The following is a 13,741-nucleotide window of genomic DNA, read 5'->3' as shown; positions in this document are numbered from 1 at the left end:
TGCATGAAAGAATCCATAGTAGAGATAGATAAATCCTCAATGGGATGATCAATGAATGATCTCTAAATCATCCATATTTAATCCATATTTAATTTGCATCACATGTCGTCATTGTATGTTATCAATTGAACAATCCTCCTCTTATTGGGCCAACAACACAAATAACAACGTTATAGCTAAGCGATTAGCTACTTTCAGTGGTGGGCTATATGTGGCTATGTTGTTCTGTAAAATGTACTGGAATGTTGTAGATTACAATCGGATGCACACTCCATCTAGTTTGTATCAAATCATTAGTTCATACTCTAAGTGGTGAAATGAACATTTGTGCCAAACATGAGTAAAACAAATGAGTAATGCGGAATTATTTTTCTCCAATTTAAATTCAATTAAATACTGTAGCTGTCCCGCAATGAAATCTAATGAGATTCACACATGGAGTATTCTCTCATATGAGATGCTGCCCTCTAGTGTTACAGAGCAGTCAATGCATGCCCTCTCGTGGTTGGTGGTTAGTGGTTGACGTGTCTATGAAACAGCCAATCGAGAAGCAGAGCACCGTAACATGCTCTATTGTATATTTCCACATTTCCTGTTTTCCTTGGCTAGCCGAGCTGTCAATGAAACGCTGACTGTTCTGGTAATTTCCTTGAATTAAATGTTACATTTGTGAAGGTTTTATCATAATTTACAAAACACCTTTTGAAATGGGCTCTCATAAACTCAATGATGATTAGCGAGCTGATGCTGCATTGTTAGTTAGCTAACCCAACGTAGCAGGCGAAAAAGAAACTAGCTAGCTGTTGTTGTATCGCTAGTTAGCAAACTAAGCTAGCAAACAAACGGCCGAGTTTTTGTAAATCAAATAGCTTCGCTGATATGTAGCTATGTTTTTTCAACTCTTCACAGTGAAGTAATAGACATGAAGTCCCTTTATTGTTACAAGCCCTTGTGTTCCCTTCTGCCTTGGATATGTGCTCGCAAGGTGTCTCCTAAGAGATGAATATTCGCCACAGAAACGTTAGCTGTCCATTCTGTTTACATTGCTAAAAGTCTACAGTATTCTGGAGCAACGTTTTGCTCTCGATGACGTCTTTCAACCACTTCTCCCTGAACCTCGTTTTCCCTGGCCTGTGTGTCAGCCTGTTCGACTCCACTAGAAAGAACACCTCCACGGGCAAAGTCTGAGGTTTGATCTTGGAGATCACAATGACAAAGTAGACACAGGCCGTCGCCTTGGGGGTCGGGGTGCGTCGGGAGGGGATGCTCCATTGTGCCCGGTAGTGGTACTGTTTGTGAAACTCATGATCCGTCTCCTGGAGGAATTCTATGCTAAAAAGCCAGCTGGGATGCACCTCCCATGTGTGGATGTACTCCTCGACTTGCTGTTTCCCCAGTTCAATGGTAAAGTCCTTGCAAGTGATCCATTGGATGTTTCTGAACTCGTAGTCGGTGTAGTGTTGCACTTCTCGCTGGTGGTGGCCGAGAACACAGCGCGCGTTCTCCAGTACATTTTTCACGATTTCAGATGCTCTCAAGCTTAGGTTTGATGAAGGCCTCTCTTCCATCGTGTTTCTCTTCGTATATCAAAACGTACTTTGAGAAGGTATTTGGAAACCCGTAGATATCATTCGTTTTCTACACCAGACAGGTGCTCTTCTGCAGCATAATGTTGTTGTTTTGAAGGGTTTCCATGGCTACCATGGAACAGAAGGAACATCCGGGTATTTGATAGGGTTTGAATGGCCAACCAGTGCTCTCTATCTTTTTTAATTGTAATGAGGGGCTCTTTCTCTCATCCATTGTGGTTTTACTTTGCACAAAGTCCTCAGACATCCATTTGTTTTCTTTCTCAGATATAACCTCCTGAGTGGCGCAGTGCTAACTGTGCCACTAGAGATCCTGGTTCGAATCCAGGCTCTGTCGCAGCCGGGCGCGACCGGGAGACTCGTGGGCGGCGCACAATTGGCCCAGCGTCGTCCAGGGTAGGGGAGGGAATAGCCGGCAGGGATGTAGCTCAGTTGATAGAGCATGGCGTTTGCAACGCCAGGGTTGTGGGTTTGTTTCCCACGGGGGGCCAGTATAAAAAAAATATATACAAAAAAATATATGTATTCACTAACTGTAAGTCGCTCTGGATAAGAGCGTCTGCTAAATGACTAAAATGTAAATGTAATATTCTAGGAGGGTGCTTAATTCCTAGATGACATATGCTGGACCAGAGCCAAGAGGCACCATAATGGTTCTCTATCTTTCTTCCATTCTCCAGAGGTTGTCCTGACTGATCCATTCTCCAGAGGTTATCCTGACTGATCCATTCTCCAGAGGTTATCCTGACTGATCCATTCTCCAGAGGTTGTCCTGACTGATCCATTTTCCAGAGGTTGTCCTAACTGAACACAGGAGATGACCCAACAAGGCCTATCCCCGTATCAGCACTGGCACAAGCAAAGGCTGTAGTCCAGTCAAACTATTTTAACTCTCTCCTGTCTCTGGTGTGAGTCGACGCATGTCGCGGATCAGGAGCACGCTCAACACTGTTTCCAAAGCGGTAAGCGGCACCGACCTCCTCTCCAAGATATCCCGCCTTAAGCCCAGCGCCGCAGCCGCCCATGCAGAGAAGGTACTGGCCAAAGCGGAGCCTCCGACTCCATCTCCAACCCCGGCAGCGAGTGATGCTTCAGCTGCAACAGCCATGAAGCCACCAGAGCAGGATCAGACAGTAGGACAGGAGCAGAACAATGGAGAGGAGGTGAAGGAGAATCAGCCACTTCAGGCTTTAGAGAAACCCTTCATGGCCAACGTCAAGCCCAAACATAGTCTCACTGCGTCAGTGGCTAACTCCGCCGCCAGCTCCTCGTCAGCCATGGCCAAGCAGACGTTACAGCTGTTCCACCCAGAGGCCCTCTCCACCAACATGGACGAGACATACAGCACCCTGGCTCAACATGTCAACGACTACTTCGGGAGTAGTAGTAGTCTATCAACAGGAGACGACAAGAAGCCTCACCATCTAAATGACAATGCTCAAGCATCCACGTCCTCCAAGCCTGCCCTCAATCAACGCTATCAGAGCACCAAGAGCGGGGACCACATCCCCGTTTCAGTACCAGTGGCAGCTGAGACCGAGGTTATCCAGGGCGAGACTGCTACCCCACGACCGACTCCTCCCCTGGACGAGGTTAGCCCAACCTCAGGTGTTCCCACCCGAGAAAGCCCTGCCTCAGACAACACTTCCTTTGACCCAGCCACCACTACCCCCACCCTAACACCCTCTAAAAAAGGGGGGTTTGGGCAGTACCTGTCCGACCCTCGCCCCAATGTTCAGGCATTCTTTGGCAGCTACATAGCACCCTTGGTTCCTAGTAAGTTCAGGGCTGAAGCCAAGAGCGTCACAGCAGCAGTTAAAGGGAAGACCACGGAGGAGGCTGTGAGGAAGCCTGGAGAGAAGACAGAGACTGAGGAGGAGGAGAAGAAGAACGCTGAAGAGAGGGCCAAGAAACTGCTGCTGAGCCAGAGAGAGAAGGTACTGAACTGAAACTGATTCATATAAATGAACGATTCTCTGCCATGTGAATGTGAATTAATTAAAATGAACTTGAATAAATGCTCTGTTACGTGTTTTATAGACATTCTTAGGTCATACCTCTAATTACATAGTTAGTGATAATTAATGAATTTTTTGTATTAAAAAAAGTGCTCTGTTTTATATAATACTTTCCTCTCAGTTTGAAGTGTCTTACCCTCTCAGGTTGAAGTGTCTTACCCTCTCAGTTTGAAGTGTCTTACCCTCTCAGTTTGAAGTGTCTTACCCTCTCAGTTTGAAGTGTCTTACCCTCTCAGTTTGAAGTGTCTTACCCTCTCAGTTTGAAGTGTCTTACCCTCTCAGTTTGAAGTGTCTTACCCTCTCAGGTTGAAGTGTCTTACCCTCTCAGGTTGAAGTGTCTTACCCTCTCAGGTTGAAGTGTCTTACCCTCTCAGGTTGAAGTGTCTTACCCTCTCAGGTTGAAGTGTCTTACCCTCTCAGTTTGAAGTTAATGTTCAATGATCTGGGACAGAGGGAAAAACATTACACACAAACAATTACTGTTAAGTCTAATTTGGGTACTGGATGTGTTCTGTGCACTCCCATCCCAGATCATAGCCCGGGTGAGTATGGACAACAGGACCAGAGCCCTGGTGCAGGGCATCCAGAAAGCCACAGATGTGAATATCCACACCAGCCGTGTGGAGGAGCTCAGCATGCATCTACTGGAGTACCCTGAGACACGCGGCGTGGCCGTCAAGGTGGGGGTGGCGGTGTGTGTAGACAATGTCAACTTGAATCCTTGTAGATATACTGTGGGTATATTTACATTCATGTTTTAGTCATGTAGCGGAAGCTCTCATAGACCAACTTACAATCAGTGCATTCAACTAAGGTAGGTAAATGTAGAAGTGTGTGAGTTTGCTGAAGTTAACCCCCCCCCCCTCTCCAGGAGAGGGTGATCCCGTGCCTGTTGCGTCTGAGGCAGACCAGAGACCCCAGGCTCCAGGCTGCAGTGAGAGAAGCCCTGGCCCTGGTGGGATACACAGACCCTGTGAAGGGCCGGGGTATACGGATCCTGGCCATCGATGGAGGGGGGACCAGGGGACTGGTGGCCCTGCTGGCCCTACATAAACTGCAGACCCTGACGGGCAAACCCATCTACCAGCTGTTTGACTATATCTGTGGGGTCAGCACAGGTAGGCTGTTTCACCATGCTCCCTGTATTTTATACAACATGATATCGGCCCAAACTACTAGGGCTGGCTTCCCAGACTCAGATTAGGCCTAGTCCTGAGAATATTCTCAATTGAGCATTCTTTTTAGGCCAAGACTAGGCTTAATTTACATCTGAGAAACCAGTTCCTTATGTTTAATGAAAGACACTATACAGTCCAGTCTTAAAATCAAATCCTGATCCTAAATCCTGTTTAGTACATGTGGTATGTGGCATCCTAACATGATGAACCCCTGTCCCGCAGGTGCCATCCTGGCCTTCATGTTGGGGGTGTTCCAGATTCCTCTGGATGATTGTGAGGAACTCTACAGGAAGCTGGGTTCTGACGTGTTCAAACAGAACGTAATCGTGGGAACCGTCAAGATGGGCTGGAGCCATGCCTTCTACGACAGCCAGATCTGGGAGAACATCCTCAAGTTTGTACAGTACCCTGCTGCTCCGTCTAGTATTCTCTCATGTCAGTGGTGGAAAAGATCTGACAGTGTAGTCTGACCTATGGGATTTAAAGGGATGTTGGAAGATTATTTTGTAGTAATTGAAAATCATGTTCTTATTTTGGAGCAATATTGTTTTGCCTAATTTAATAATGATAATGAAGTGGTGAATGTTTTGTGTGTAACAGAGAGAGAATGGGAGAAGGCCTCATGGTCGAGACAGCCCGGGATCCAAAATGCCCGAAGGTAAGATTTTCTCTATACATCACTTTAACAACCATACGTTTACACAGTGAACAAAGACTTAATCAACTCCATATAGACGGGTTGGCTGACAACGTCACCAAAATTATGTGTGCACATCGATAAGGCCAGATGTGCGTTGTTATGATTCTGGACGGTCAGATAGCTAGCAACGATCTCGTTGTGTCTTGTTATTGATACCATGTCTTGTTTTGAGGTGTTTTGACTGATGTCATGTCAATGCTAATATGGCTAAAATTCGCTAGCTAGCTAACCAACAACTGTAACGATGCATTTAAGAGACAACAAGTGCTCATTGTGCAAATGTATTTATGTTTTCAATAAACATTTGGAGACAAAATCTAGTTTACATGTTGTTAACAGTCTAAACTAACTCCGTCTGTTTTGCCCTAGAGTTGCGCACGTGTCGATTTTGTTGCTAAACAACCAACCCGTCTATGTGCTCATGAACACGTCTTAATGCCTCTGTTTCTCCTCTAGGTGTCAGCAGTGAGCACCATAGTGAACAGGGGTCTACCTCTGAAGGCCTATGTGTTCAGGAACTACAGCATGCTACCAGGGGTCAGGTCCCACTACATAGGAGACTGTAAACACAAGATGTGGCAGGCCATCAGAGCCTCCTCCGCCGCCCCAGGGTACTTCCAGGAGTATACACTGGGAAAAGACCTGCACCAGGTAACCAATTGATCTATCTTTATATGTGTAGCTTTACCACTCTTTTTCTCTCTGTGTATCTACCTCAACCTCTCTCTCTTTCTCTCTGTGTATCTACCTCAACCTCTCTCTTTCTCTCTGTGTATCTACCTCAACCTCTCTCTCTGTGTATCTACCTCAACCTCTCTCTCTTTCTCTCTGTTTATCTACCTCAACCTCTCTCTCTTTCTCTCTGTGTATCTACCTCAACCTCTCTCTCTTTCTCTCTGTGTATCTACCTCAACCTCTCTCTCTTTCTCTCTGTGTATCTACCTCAACCTCTCTCTCTTCTCTCTGTGTATCTACCTCAACCTCTCTCTCTTTCTCTCTGTGTATCTACCTCAACCTCTCTCTCTTTCTCTCTGTTTATCTACCTCAACCTCTCTCTCTTTCTCTCTGTGTATCTACCTCAACCTCTCTCTCTGTGTATCTACCTCAACCTCTCTCTTTCTTTCTCTCTGTGTATCTACCTCAACCTCTCTCTCTTTCTCTCTGTTTATCTACCTCAACCTCTCTCTCTTTCTCTCTGTGTATCTACCTCAACCTCTCTCTTTCTCTCTGTGTATCTACCTCAACCTCTCTCTTTCTTTCTTTCTTTCTTTCTATCTACCTCAACCTCTCTCTTTCTCTCTGTTTTTCTTTCTATCTACCTCAACCTCTCTCTTTCTCTCTGTTTATCTACCTCAACCTCTCTCTCTTTCTCTCTGTGTATCTACCTCAACCTCTCTCTCTTTCTCTCTGTGTATCTACCTCAACCTCTCTTTCTTTCTTTCTTTCTTTCTTTCTATCTACCTCAACCTCTCTCTCTTTCTCTCTGTTTATCTACCTCAACCTCTCTCTCTTTCTCTCTGTTTATCTACCTCAACCTCTCTCTTTCTTTCTTTCTTTCTATCTACCTCAACCTCTCTCTCTCTCTCTCTGTTTATCTACCCCAACCTCTCTCTCTTTCTCTCTGTTTATCTACCTCAACCTCTCTCTCTTTCTCTCTGTTTATCTACCTCAACCTCTCTCTCTTTCTCTCTGTTTATCTACCTCAACCTCTCTCTTTCTCTCTGTGTATCTACCTCAACCTCTCTCTCTTTCTCTCTATCTACACTACCATTCAAAAGTTTGGGGTCACTTAGAAACTTCCTTGTTTTCGAAAGAAAAGCATTTTTTTGTCCATTAAAATAACATCAAATTGATCAGAAATACAGTGTAGACATTGTTAATGTTGTAAATGGCTATTGTAGCTGGAAACGGCTGATTTTTAATGGAATATCTACATAGGCGTACAGAGGCCCATTATCAGCAACCATCAGTCCTGTGTTCCAATGGCACGTTGTGTTTGCTAATCCAAGTTTATCATTTTAAAAGGCTAATTGATCATTAGAAAACCCTTTTGCAATTGTTTTAGCACAGCTGAAAACTGTTGTGCTGATTAAAGAAGCAATAAAACTGGCTTTCTTGAGACTAGTTGAGTATCTGGAGCATCAGCAATTGTGGGTTTGATTACAGCCTCAAAATGGCCAGAAACAAATAACTTTCTTCTGAAACTCGTAAGTCTAGTCTTGTTCTGAGAAATGAAGGCTATTCCATGCGAGAAATTGCCAAGAAACTGAAGATCTCGTACAATGCTGTGTACTACTCCCTTCACAGAACAGCGCAAACTGTCTCTAACCAGAATAGAAAGAGGAGTGGGAGGCCCCGGTGCACAACTGAGCAAGAGGACAAATACATTAGACTGTCTAGTTTGAGAAACAGACGCCTCACAGGTCCTCAACTGGCAGCTTCCTTAAATAGTACCCGCAAAACACCAGTCTCAACGTCAACAGTGAAGAGGCGACTCCAGGATGACCTTCTAGGCAGAGTTGCAAAGAAAAAGCCATATCTCAGACTGGCCAATAAAAAGAAAAGATTAAGATGGGCAAAAGAACACAGACACTGGACAGAGGAAGATTTGAAAAAGGTGTTATGGACAGACAAATTGAAGTTTGAGGTGTTCGGATCACAAAGAAGAACATTTGTGAGATGCAGACCAAATTAAAAGATGCTGGAGGAGTGCTTGATGCCATCTGTCAAGCATGGTGGAGGCAATGTGATGGTCTGGGGGTGCTTTGGTGGTGGTAAAGTGGGAGATTTGTACAGGGTAAAAGGGATCTTGAAGAAAAAAGGCTATCACTCCATTTTGCAACACCATGCCATACCCTGTGGACGGCGCTTGATTGGAGCCAATTTCCTCCTACAACAGGACAATGACCCAAAGCACAGCTCCAAAATATGCAATAACTATTTAGGGAAGAAGCAGTCAGCTGGTATTCTGTCTATAATGGAGTGGCCAGCACAGTCACCGGATCTCAACCCTATTGAGCTGTTGTGGGAGCAGCTTGACCGTAAGAAGTGCCCATCAAGCCAATCCAACTTGTGGGAGGTGCTTCAGGAAGCATAGGGTGAAATCTCTTCAGATTACCTCAACAAATTGACAACTAGAATGCCAAAGGTCTGCAAGGCTGTAATTGCTGCAAATGGAGGATTCTTTGACGAAAGGAAAGTTTGAAGGACACAATTATTATTTCAATAAAAAATCATTATTTCGAACCTTGTCAATGACTACTATTCATTTTGCTATATTTCCTATTCAAACTCATTTCATGTATGTTTTCATGGAAAACAAGGACATTTGTGGCCCCAAACTTTTGAACGGTAGTGTACCTCAACCTCTCTCTCTTTCTCTCTGTTTTCTTTATCTACCTCAACCTCTCTCTAATACCTCTCTCTCTTTCTCTCTGTTTTCCTTATCTACCTCAACCTCTCTCTCTTTGTCTCCCTGTCTCTATGATCTCTCTCTTTGTCTCTCTGTCTCTATGATCTCTCTCTTTGTCTCCCTGTCTCTATGATCTCTCTCTTTGTCTCCCTGTCTCTATGATCTCTCTCTTTGTCTCCCTGTCTCTATGATCTCTCTCTTTGTCTCCCTGTCTCTATGATCTCTCTCTTTGTCTCCCTGTCTCTATGATCTCTCTCTTTGTCTCCCTGTCTCTATGATCTCTCTCTTTGTCTCTCTGTCTCTATGATCTCTCTCTTTGTCTCCCTGTCTCTATGATCTCTCTCTTTGTCTCTCTGTCTCTATGATCTCTCTCTTTGTCTCCCTGTCTCTATGATCTCTCTCTTTGTCTCCCTGTCTCTATGATCTCTCTCTTTGTCTCCCTGTCTCTATGATCTCTCTCTTTGTCTCCCTGTCTCTATGATCTCTCTCTTTGTCTCCCTGTCTCTATGATCTCTCTCTTTGTCTCCCTGTCTCTATGATCTCTCTCTTTGTCTCTCTGTCTCTATGATCTCTCTCTTTGTCTCCCTGTCTCTATGATCTCTCTCTTTGTCTCTGTCTCTATGATCTCTCTCTTTGTCTCCCTGTCTCTATGATCTCTCTCTTTGTCTCCCTGTCTCTATGATCTCTCTCTTTGTCTCCCTGTCTCTATGATCTCTCTCTTTGTCTCCCTGTCTCTATGATCTCTCTCTTTGTCTCCCTGTCTCTATGATCTCTCTCTTTGTCTCTCTGTCTCTATGATCTCTCTCTTTGTCTCTCTGTCTCTATGATCTCTCTCTTTGTCTCCCTGTCTCTATGATCTCTCTCTTTGTCTCCCTGTCTCTATGATCTCTCTCTTTGTCTCTATGATCTCTCTCTTTGTCTCCCTGTCTCTATGATCTCTCTCTTTGTCTCCCTGTCTCTATGATCTCTCTCTTTGTCTCTCTGTCTCTATGATCTCTCTCTTTGTCTCTCTGTCTCTATGATCTCTCTCTTTGTCTCCCTGTCTCTATGATCTCTCTCTTTGTCTCCCTGTCTCTATGATCTCTCTCTTTGTCTCCCTGTCTCTATGATCTCTCTCTTTGTCTCCCTGTCTCTATGATCTCTCTCTTTGTCTCTCTGTCTCTATGATCTCTCTCTTTGTCTCCCTGTCTCTATGATCTCTCTCTTTGTCTCCCCTGTCTCTATGATCTCTCTCTTTGTCTCCCTGTCTCTATGATCTCTCTCTTTGTCTCCCTGTCTCTATGATCTCTCTCTTTGTCTCTCTGTCTCTATGATCTCTCTCTTTGTCTCCCTGTCTCTATGATCTCTCTCTTTGTCTCTCTGTCTCTATGATCTCTCTCTTTGTCTCCCTGTCTCTATGATCTCTCTCTTTGTCTCCCTGTCTCTATGATCTCTCTCTTTGTCTCCCTGTCTCTATGATCTCTCTCTTTGTCTCCCTGTCTCTATGATCTCTCTCTTTGTCTCCCTGTCTCTATGATCTCTCTCTTTGTCTCTCTGTCTCTATGATCTCTCTCTTTGTCTCTCTGTCTCTATGATCTCTCTCTTTGTCTCCCTGTCTCTATGATCTCTCTCTTTGTCTCCCTGTCTCTATGATCTCTCTCTTTGTCTCTATGATCTCTCTCTTTGTCTCCCTGTCTCTATGATCTCTCTCTTTGTCTCCCTGTCTCTATGATCTCTCTCTTTGTCTCTCTGTCTCTATGATCTCTCTCTTTGTCTCTCTGTCTCTATGATCTCTCTCTTTGTCTCCCTGTCTCTATGATCTCTCTCTTTGTCTCCCTGTCTCTATGATCTCTCTCTTTGTCTCCCTGTCTCTATGATCTCTCTCTCTTTGTCTCCCTGTCACTATGATCTCTCTCTTTGTCTCCCTGTCTCTATGATCTCTCTTTTGTCTCCCTGTCTCTATGATCTCTCTCTTTGTCTCTCTGTCTCTATGATCTCTCTCTTTGTCTCCCTGTCTCTATGATCTCTCTCTTTGTCTCCCTGTCTCTATGATCTCTCTCTTTGTCTCCCTGTCTCTATGATCTCTCTATTTGTCTCTCTGTCTCTATGATCTCTCTCTTTGTCTCCCTGTCTCTATGATCTCTCTCTTTGTCTCTCTGTCTCTATGATCTCTCTCTTTGTCTCCCTGTCTCTATGATCTCTCTCTTTGTCTCTCTGTCTCTATGATCTCTCTCTTTGTCTCCCTGTCTCTATGATCTCTCTCTTTGTCTCTCTGTCTCTATGATCTCTCTCTTTGTCTCTCTGTCTCTATGATCTCTCTCTTTGTCTCTCTGTCTCTATGATCTCTCTCTTTGTCTCCCTGTCTCTATGATCTCTCTCTTTGTCTCTCTGTCTCTATGATCTCTCTCTTTGTCTCTCTGTCTCTATGATCTCTCTCTTTGTCTCCCTGTCTCTATGATCTCTCTCTTTGTCTCCCTGTCTATATGATCTCTCTCTTTGTCTCTATGATCTCTCTCTTTGTCTCTCTGTCTCTATGATCTCTCTCTTTGTCTCTCTGTCTCTATGATCTCTCTCTTTGTCTCCCTGTCTCTATGATCTCTCTCTTTGTCTCTCTGTCTCTATGATCTCTCTCTTTGTCTCTCTGTCTCTATGATCTCTCTCTTTGTCTCTCTGTCTCTATGATCTCTCTCTTTGTCTCTCTGTCTCTATGATCTCTCTCTTTGTCTCCCTGTCTCTATGATCTCTCTCTTTGTCTCCCTGTCTCTATGATCTCTCTCTTTGTCTCCCTGTCTCTATGATCTCTCACTTTGTCTCTCTGTCTCTATGATCTCTCTCTTTGTCTCCCTGTCTCTATGATCTCTCTCTTTGTCTCTCTGTCTCTATGATCTCTCTCTTTGTCTCTCTGTCTCTATGATCTCTCTCTTTGTCTCTCTGTCTCTATGATCTCTCTCTTTGTCTCCCTGTCTCTATGATCTCTCTCTTTGTCTCTCTGTCTCTATGATCTCTCTCTTTGTCTCTCTGTCTCTATGATCTCTCTCTTTTGTCTCTCTGTCTCTATGATCTCTCTCTTTGTCTCCCTGTCTCTATGATCTCTCTCTTTGTCTCTCTGTCTCTATGATCTCTCTCTTTGTCTCCCTGTCTCTATGATCTCTCTCTTTGTCTCTCTGTCTCTATGATCTCTCTCTTTGTCTCTCTGTCTCTATGATCTCTCTCTTTGTCTCTCTGTCTCTATGATCTCTCTCTTTGTCTCCCTGTCTCTATGATCTCTCTCTTTGTCTCTCTGTCTCTATGATCTCTCTCTTTGTCTCTCTGTCTCTATGATCTCTCTCTTTGTCTCCCTGTCTCTATGATCTCTCTCTTTGTCTCCCTGTCTATATGATCTCTCTCTTTGTCTCTATGATCTCTCTCTTTGTCTCTCTGTCTCTATGATCTCTCTCTTTGTCTCTCTGTCTCTATGATCTCTCTCTTTGTCTCCCTGTCTCTATGATCTCTCTCTTTGTCTCTCTGTCTCTATGATCTCTCTCTTTGTCTCTCTGTCTCTATGATCTCTCTCTTTGTCTCTCTGTCTCTATGATCTCTCTCTTTGTCTCTCTGTCTCTATGATCTCTCTCTTTGTCTCCCTGTCTCTATGATCTCTCTCTTTGTCTCCCTGTCTCTATGATCTCTCTCTTTGTCTCCCTGTCTCTATGATCTCTCACTTTGTCTCTCTGTCTCTATGATCTCTCTCTTTGTCTCCCTGTCTCTATGATCTCTCTCTTTGTCTCTCTGTCTCTATGATCTCTCTCTTTGTCTCTCTGTCTCTATGATCTCTCTCTTTGTCTCTCTGTCTCTATGATCTCTCTCTTTGTCTCCCTGTCTCTATGATCTCTCTCTTTGTCTCTCTGTCTCTATGATCTCTCTCTTTGTCTCTCTGTCTCTATGATCTCTCTCTTTGTCTCTCTGTCTCTATGATCTCTCTCTTTGTCTCCCTGTCTCTATGATCTCTCTCTTTGTCTCCCTGTCTCTATGATCTCTCTCTTTGTCTCCCTGTCTCTATGATCTCTCACTTTGTCTCTCTGTCTCTATGATCTCTCTCTTTGTCTCCCTGTCTCTATGATCTCTCTCTTTGTCTCTCTGTCTCTATGATCTCTCTCTTTGTCTCTCTGTCTCTATGATCTCTCTCTTTGTCTCTCTGTCTCTATGATCTCTCTCTTTGTCTCCCTGTCTCTATGATCTCTCTCTTTGTCTCCCTGTCTCTATGATCTCTCTCTTTGTCTCCCTGTCTCTATGATCTCTCTCTTTGTCTCCCTGTCTCTATGATCTCTCTCTTTGTCTCTCTGTCTCTATGATCTCTCTCTTTGTCTCCCTGTCTCTATGATCTCTCTCTTTGTCTCCCTGTCTCTATGATCTCTCTCTTTGTCTCCCTGTCTCTATGATCTCTCTCTTTGTCTCCCTGTCTCTATGATCTCTCTCTTTGTCTCTCTGTCTCTATGATCTCTCTCTTTGTCTCCCTGTCTCTATGATCTCTCTCTTTGTCTCTCTGTCTCTATGATCTCTCTCTTTGTCTCCCTGTCTCTATGATCTCTCTCTTTGTCTCCCTGTCTCTATGATCTCTCTCTTTGTCTCCCTGTCTCTATGATCTCTCTCTTTGTCTCCCTGTCTCTATGATCTCTCTCTTTGTCTCCCTGTCTCTATGATCTCTCTCTTTGTCTCTCTGTCTCTATGATCTCTCTCTTTGTCTCTCTGTCTCTATGATCTCTCTCTTTGTCTCCCTGTCTCTATGATCTCTCTCTTTGTCTCCCTGTCTCTATGATCTCTCTCTTTGTCTCTATGATCTCTCTCTTTGTCTCCCTGTCTCTATGATCTCTCTCTTTGTCTCCCTGTCT

General features: G+C 44.2%; 1 protein-coding gene across 2 annotated transcripts in view; it reads left to right on the top strand.

The window, feature by feature from the left end:
- The first annotated feature begins 581 nt into the window (after positions 1-581).
- Positions 582-13,741, top strand: part of LOC121543906 (calcium-independent phospholipase A2-gamma-like) — a 35,722-nt gene continuing 22,562 nt past the window's right edge. For both annotated transcript variants that reach the window (XM_045215867.1, XM_045215868.1), the window contains exons 1-7: positions 582-640; positions 2,270-3,526; positions 4,138-4,287; positions 4,479-4,725; positions 5,008-5,179; positions 5,386-5,443; positions 5,942-6,136. In XM_045215867.1, the coding sequence (XP_045071802.1) occupies positions 2,510-3,526; positions 4,138-4,287; positions 4,479-4,725; positions 5,008-5,179; positions 5,386-5,443; positions 5,942-6,136 (1,839 nt within the window). In that variant the 5' untranslated portion in view covers positions 582-640; positions 2,270-2,509. The remainder of the gene's footprint in view (positions 641-2,269; positions 3,527-4,137; positions 4,288-4,478; positions 4,726-5,007; positions 5,180-5,385; positions 5,444-5,941; positions 6,137-13,741) is intronic.

The sequence above is a fragment of the Coregonus clupeaformis genome, unplaced genomic scaffold, assembly GCF_020615455.1.
Source record: "Coregonus clupeaformis isolate EN_2021a unplaced genomic scaffold, ASM2061545v1 scaf0539, whole genome shotgun sequence".
In the NCBI taxonomy this organism is placed as follows: domain Eukaryota; kingdom Metazoa; phylum Chordata; class Actinopteri; order Salmoniformes; family Salmonidae; genus Coregonus; species Coregonus clupeaformis.
The sequence above is the reverse complement of the archived record's forward strand: the minus strand, read 5'-3'. Positions and strand labels throughout refer to the sequence as shown.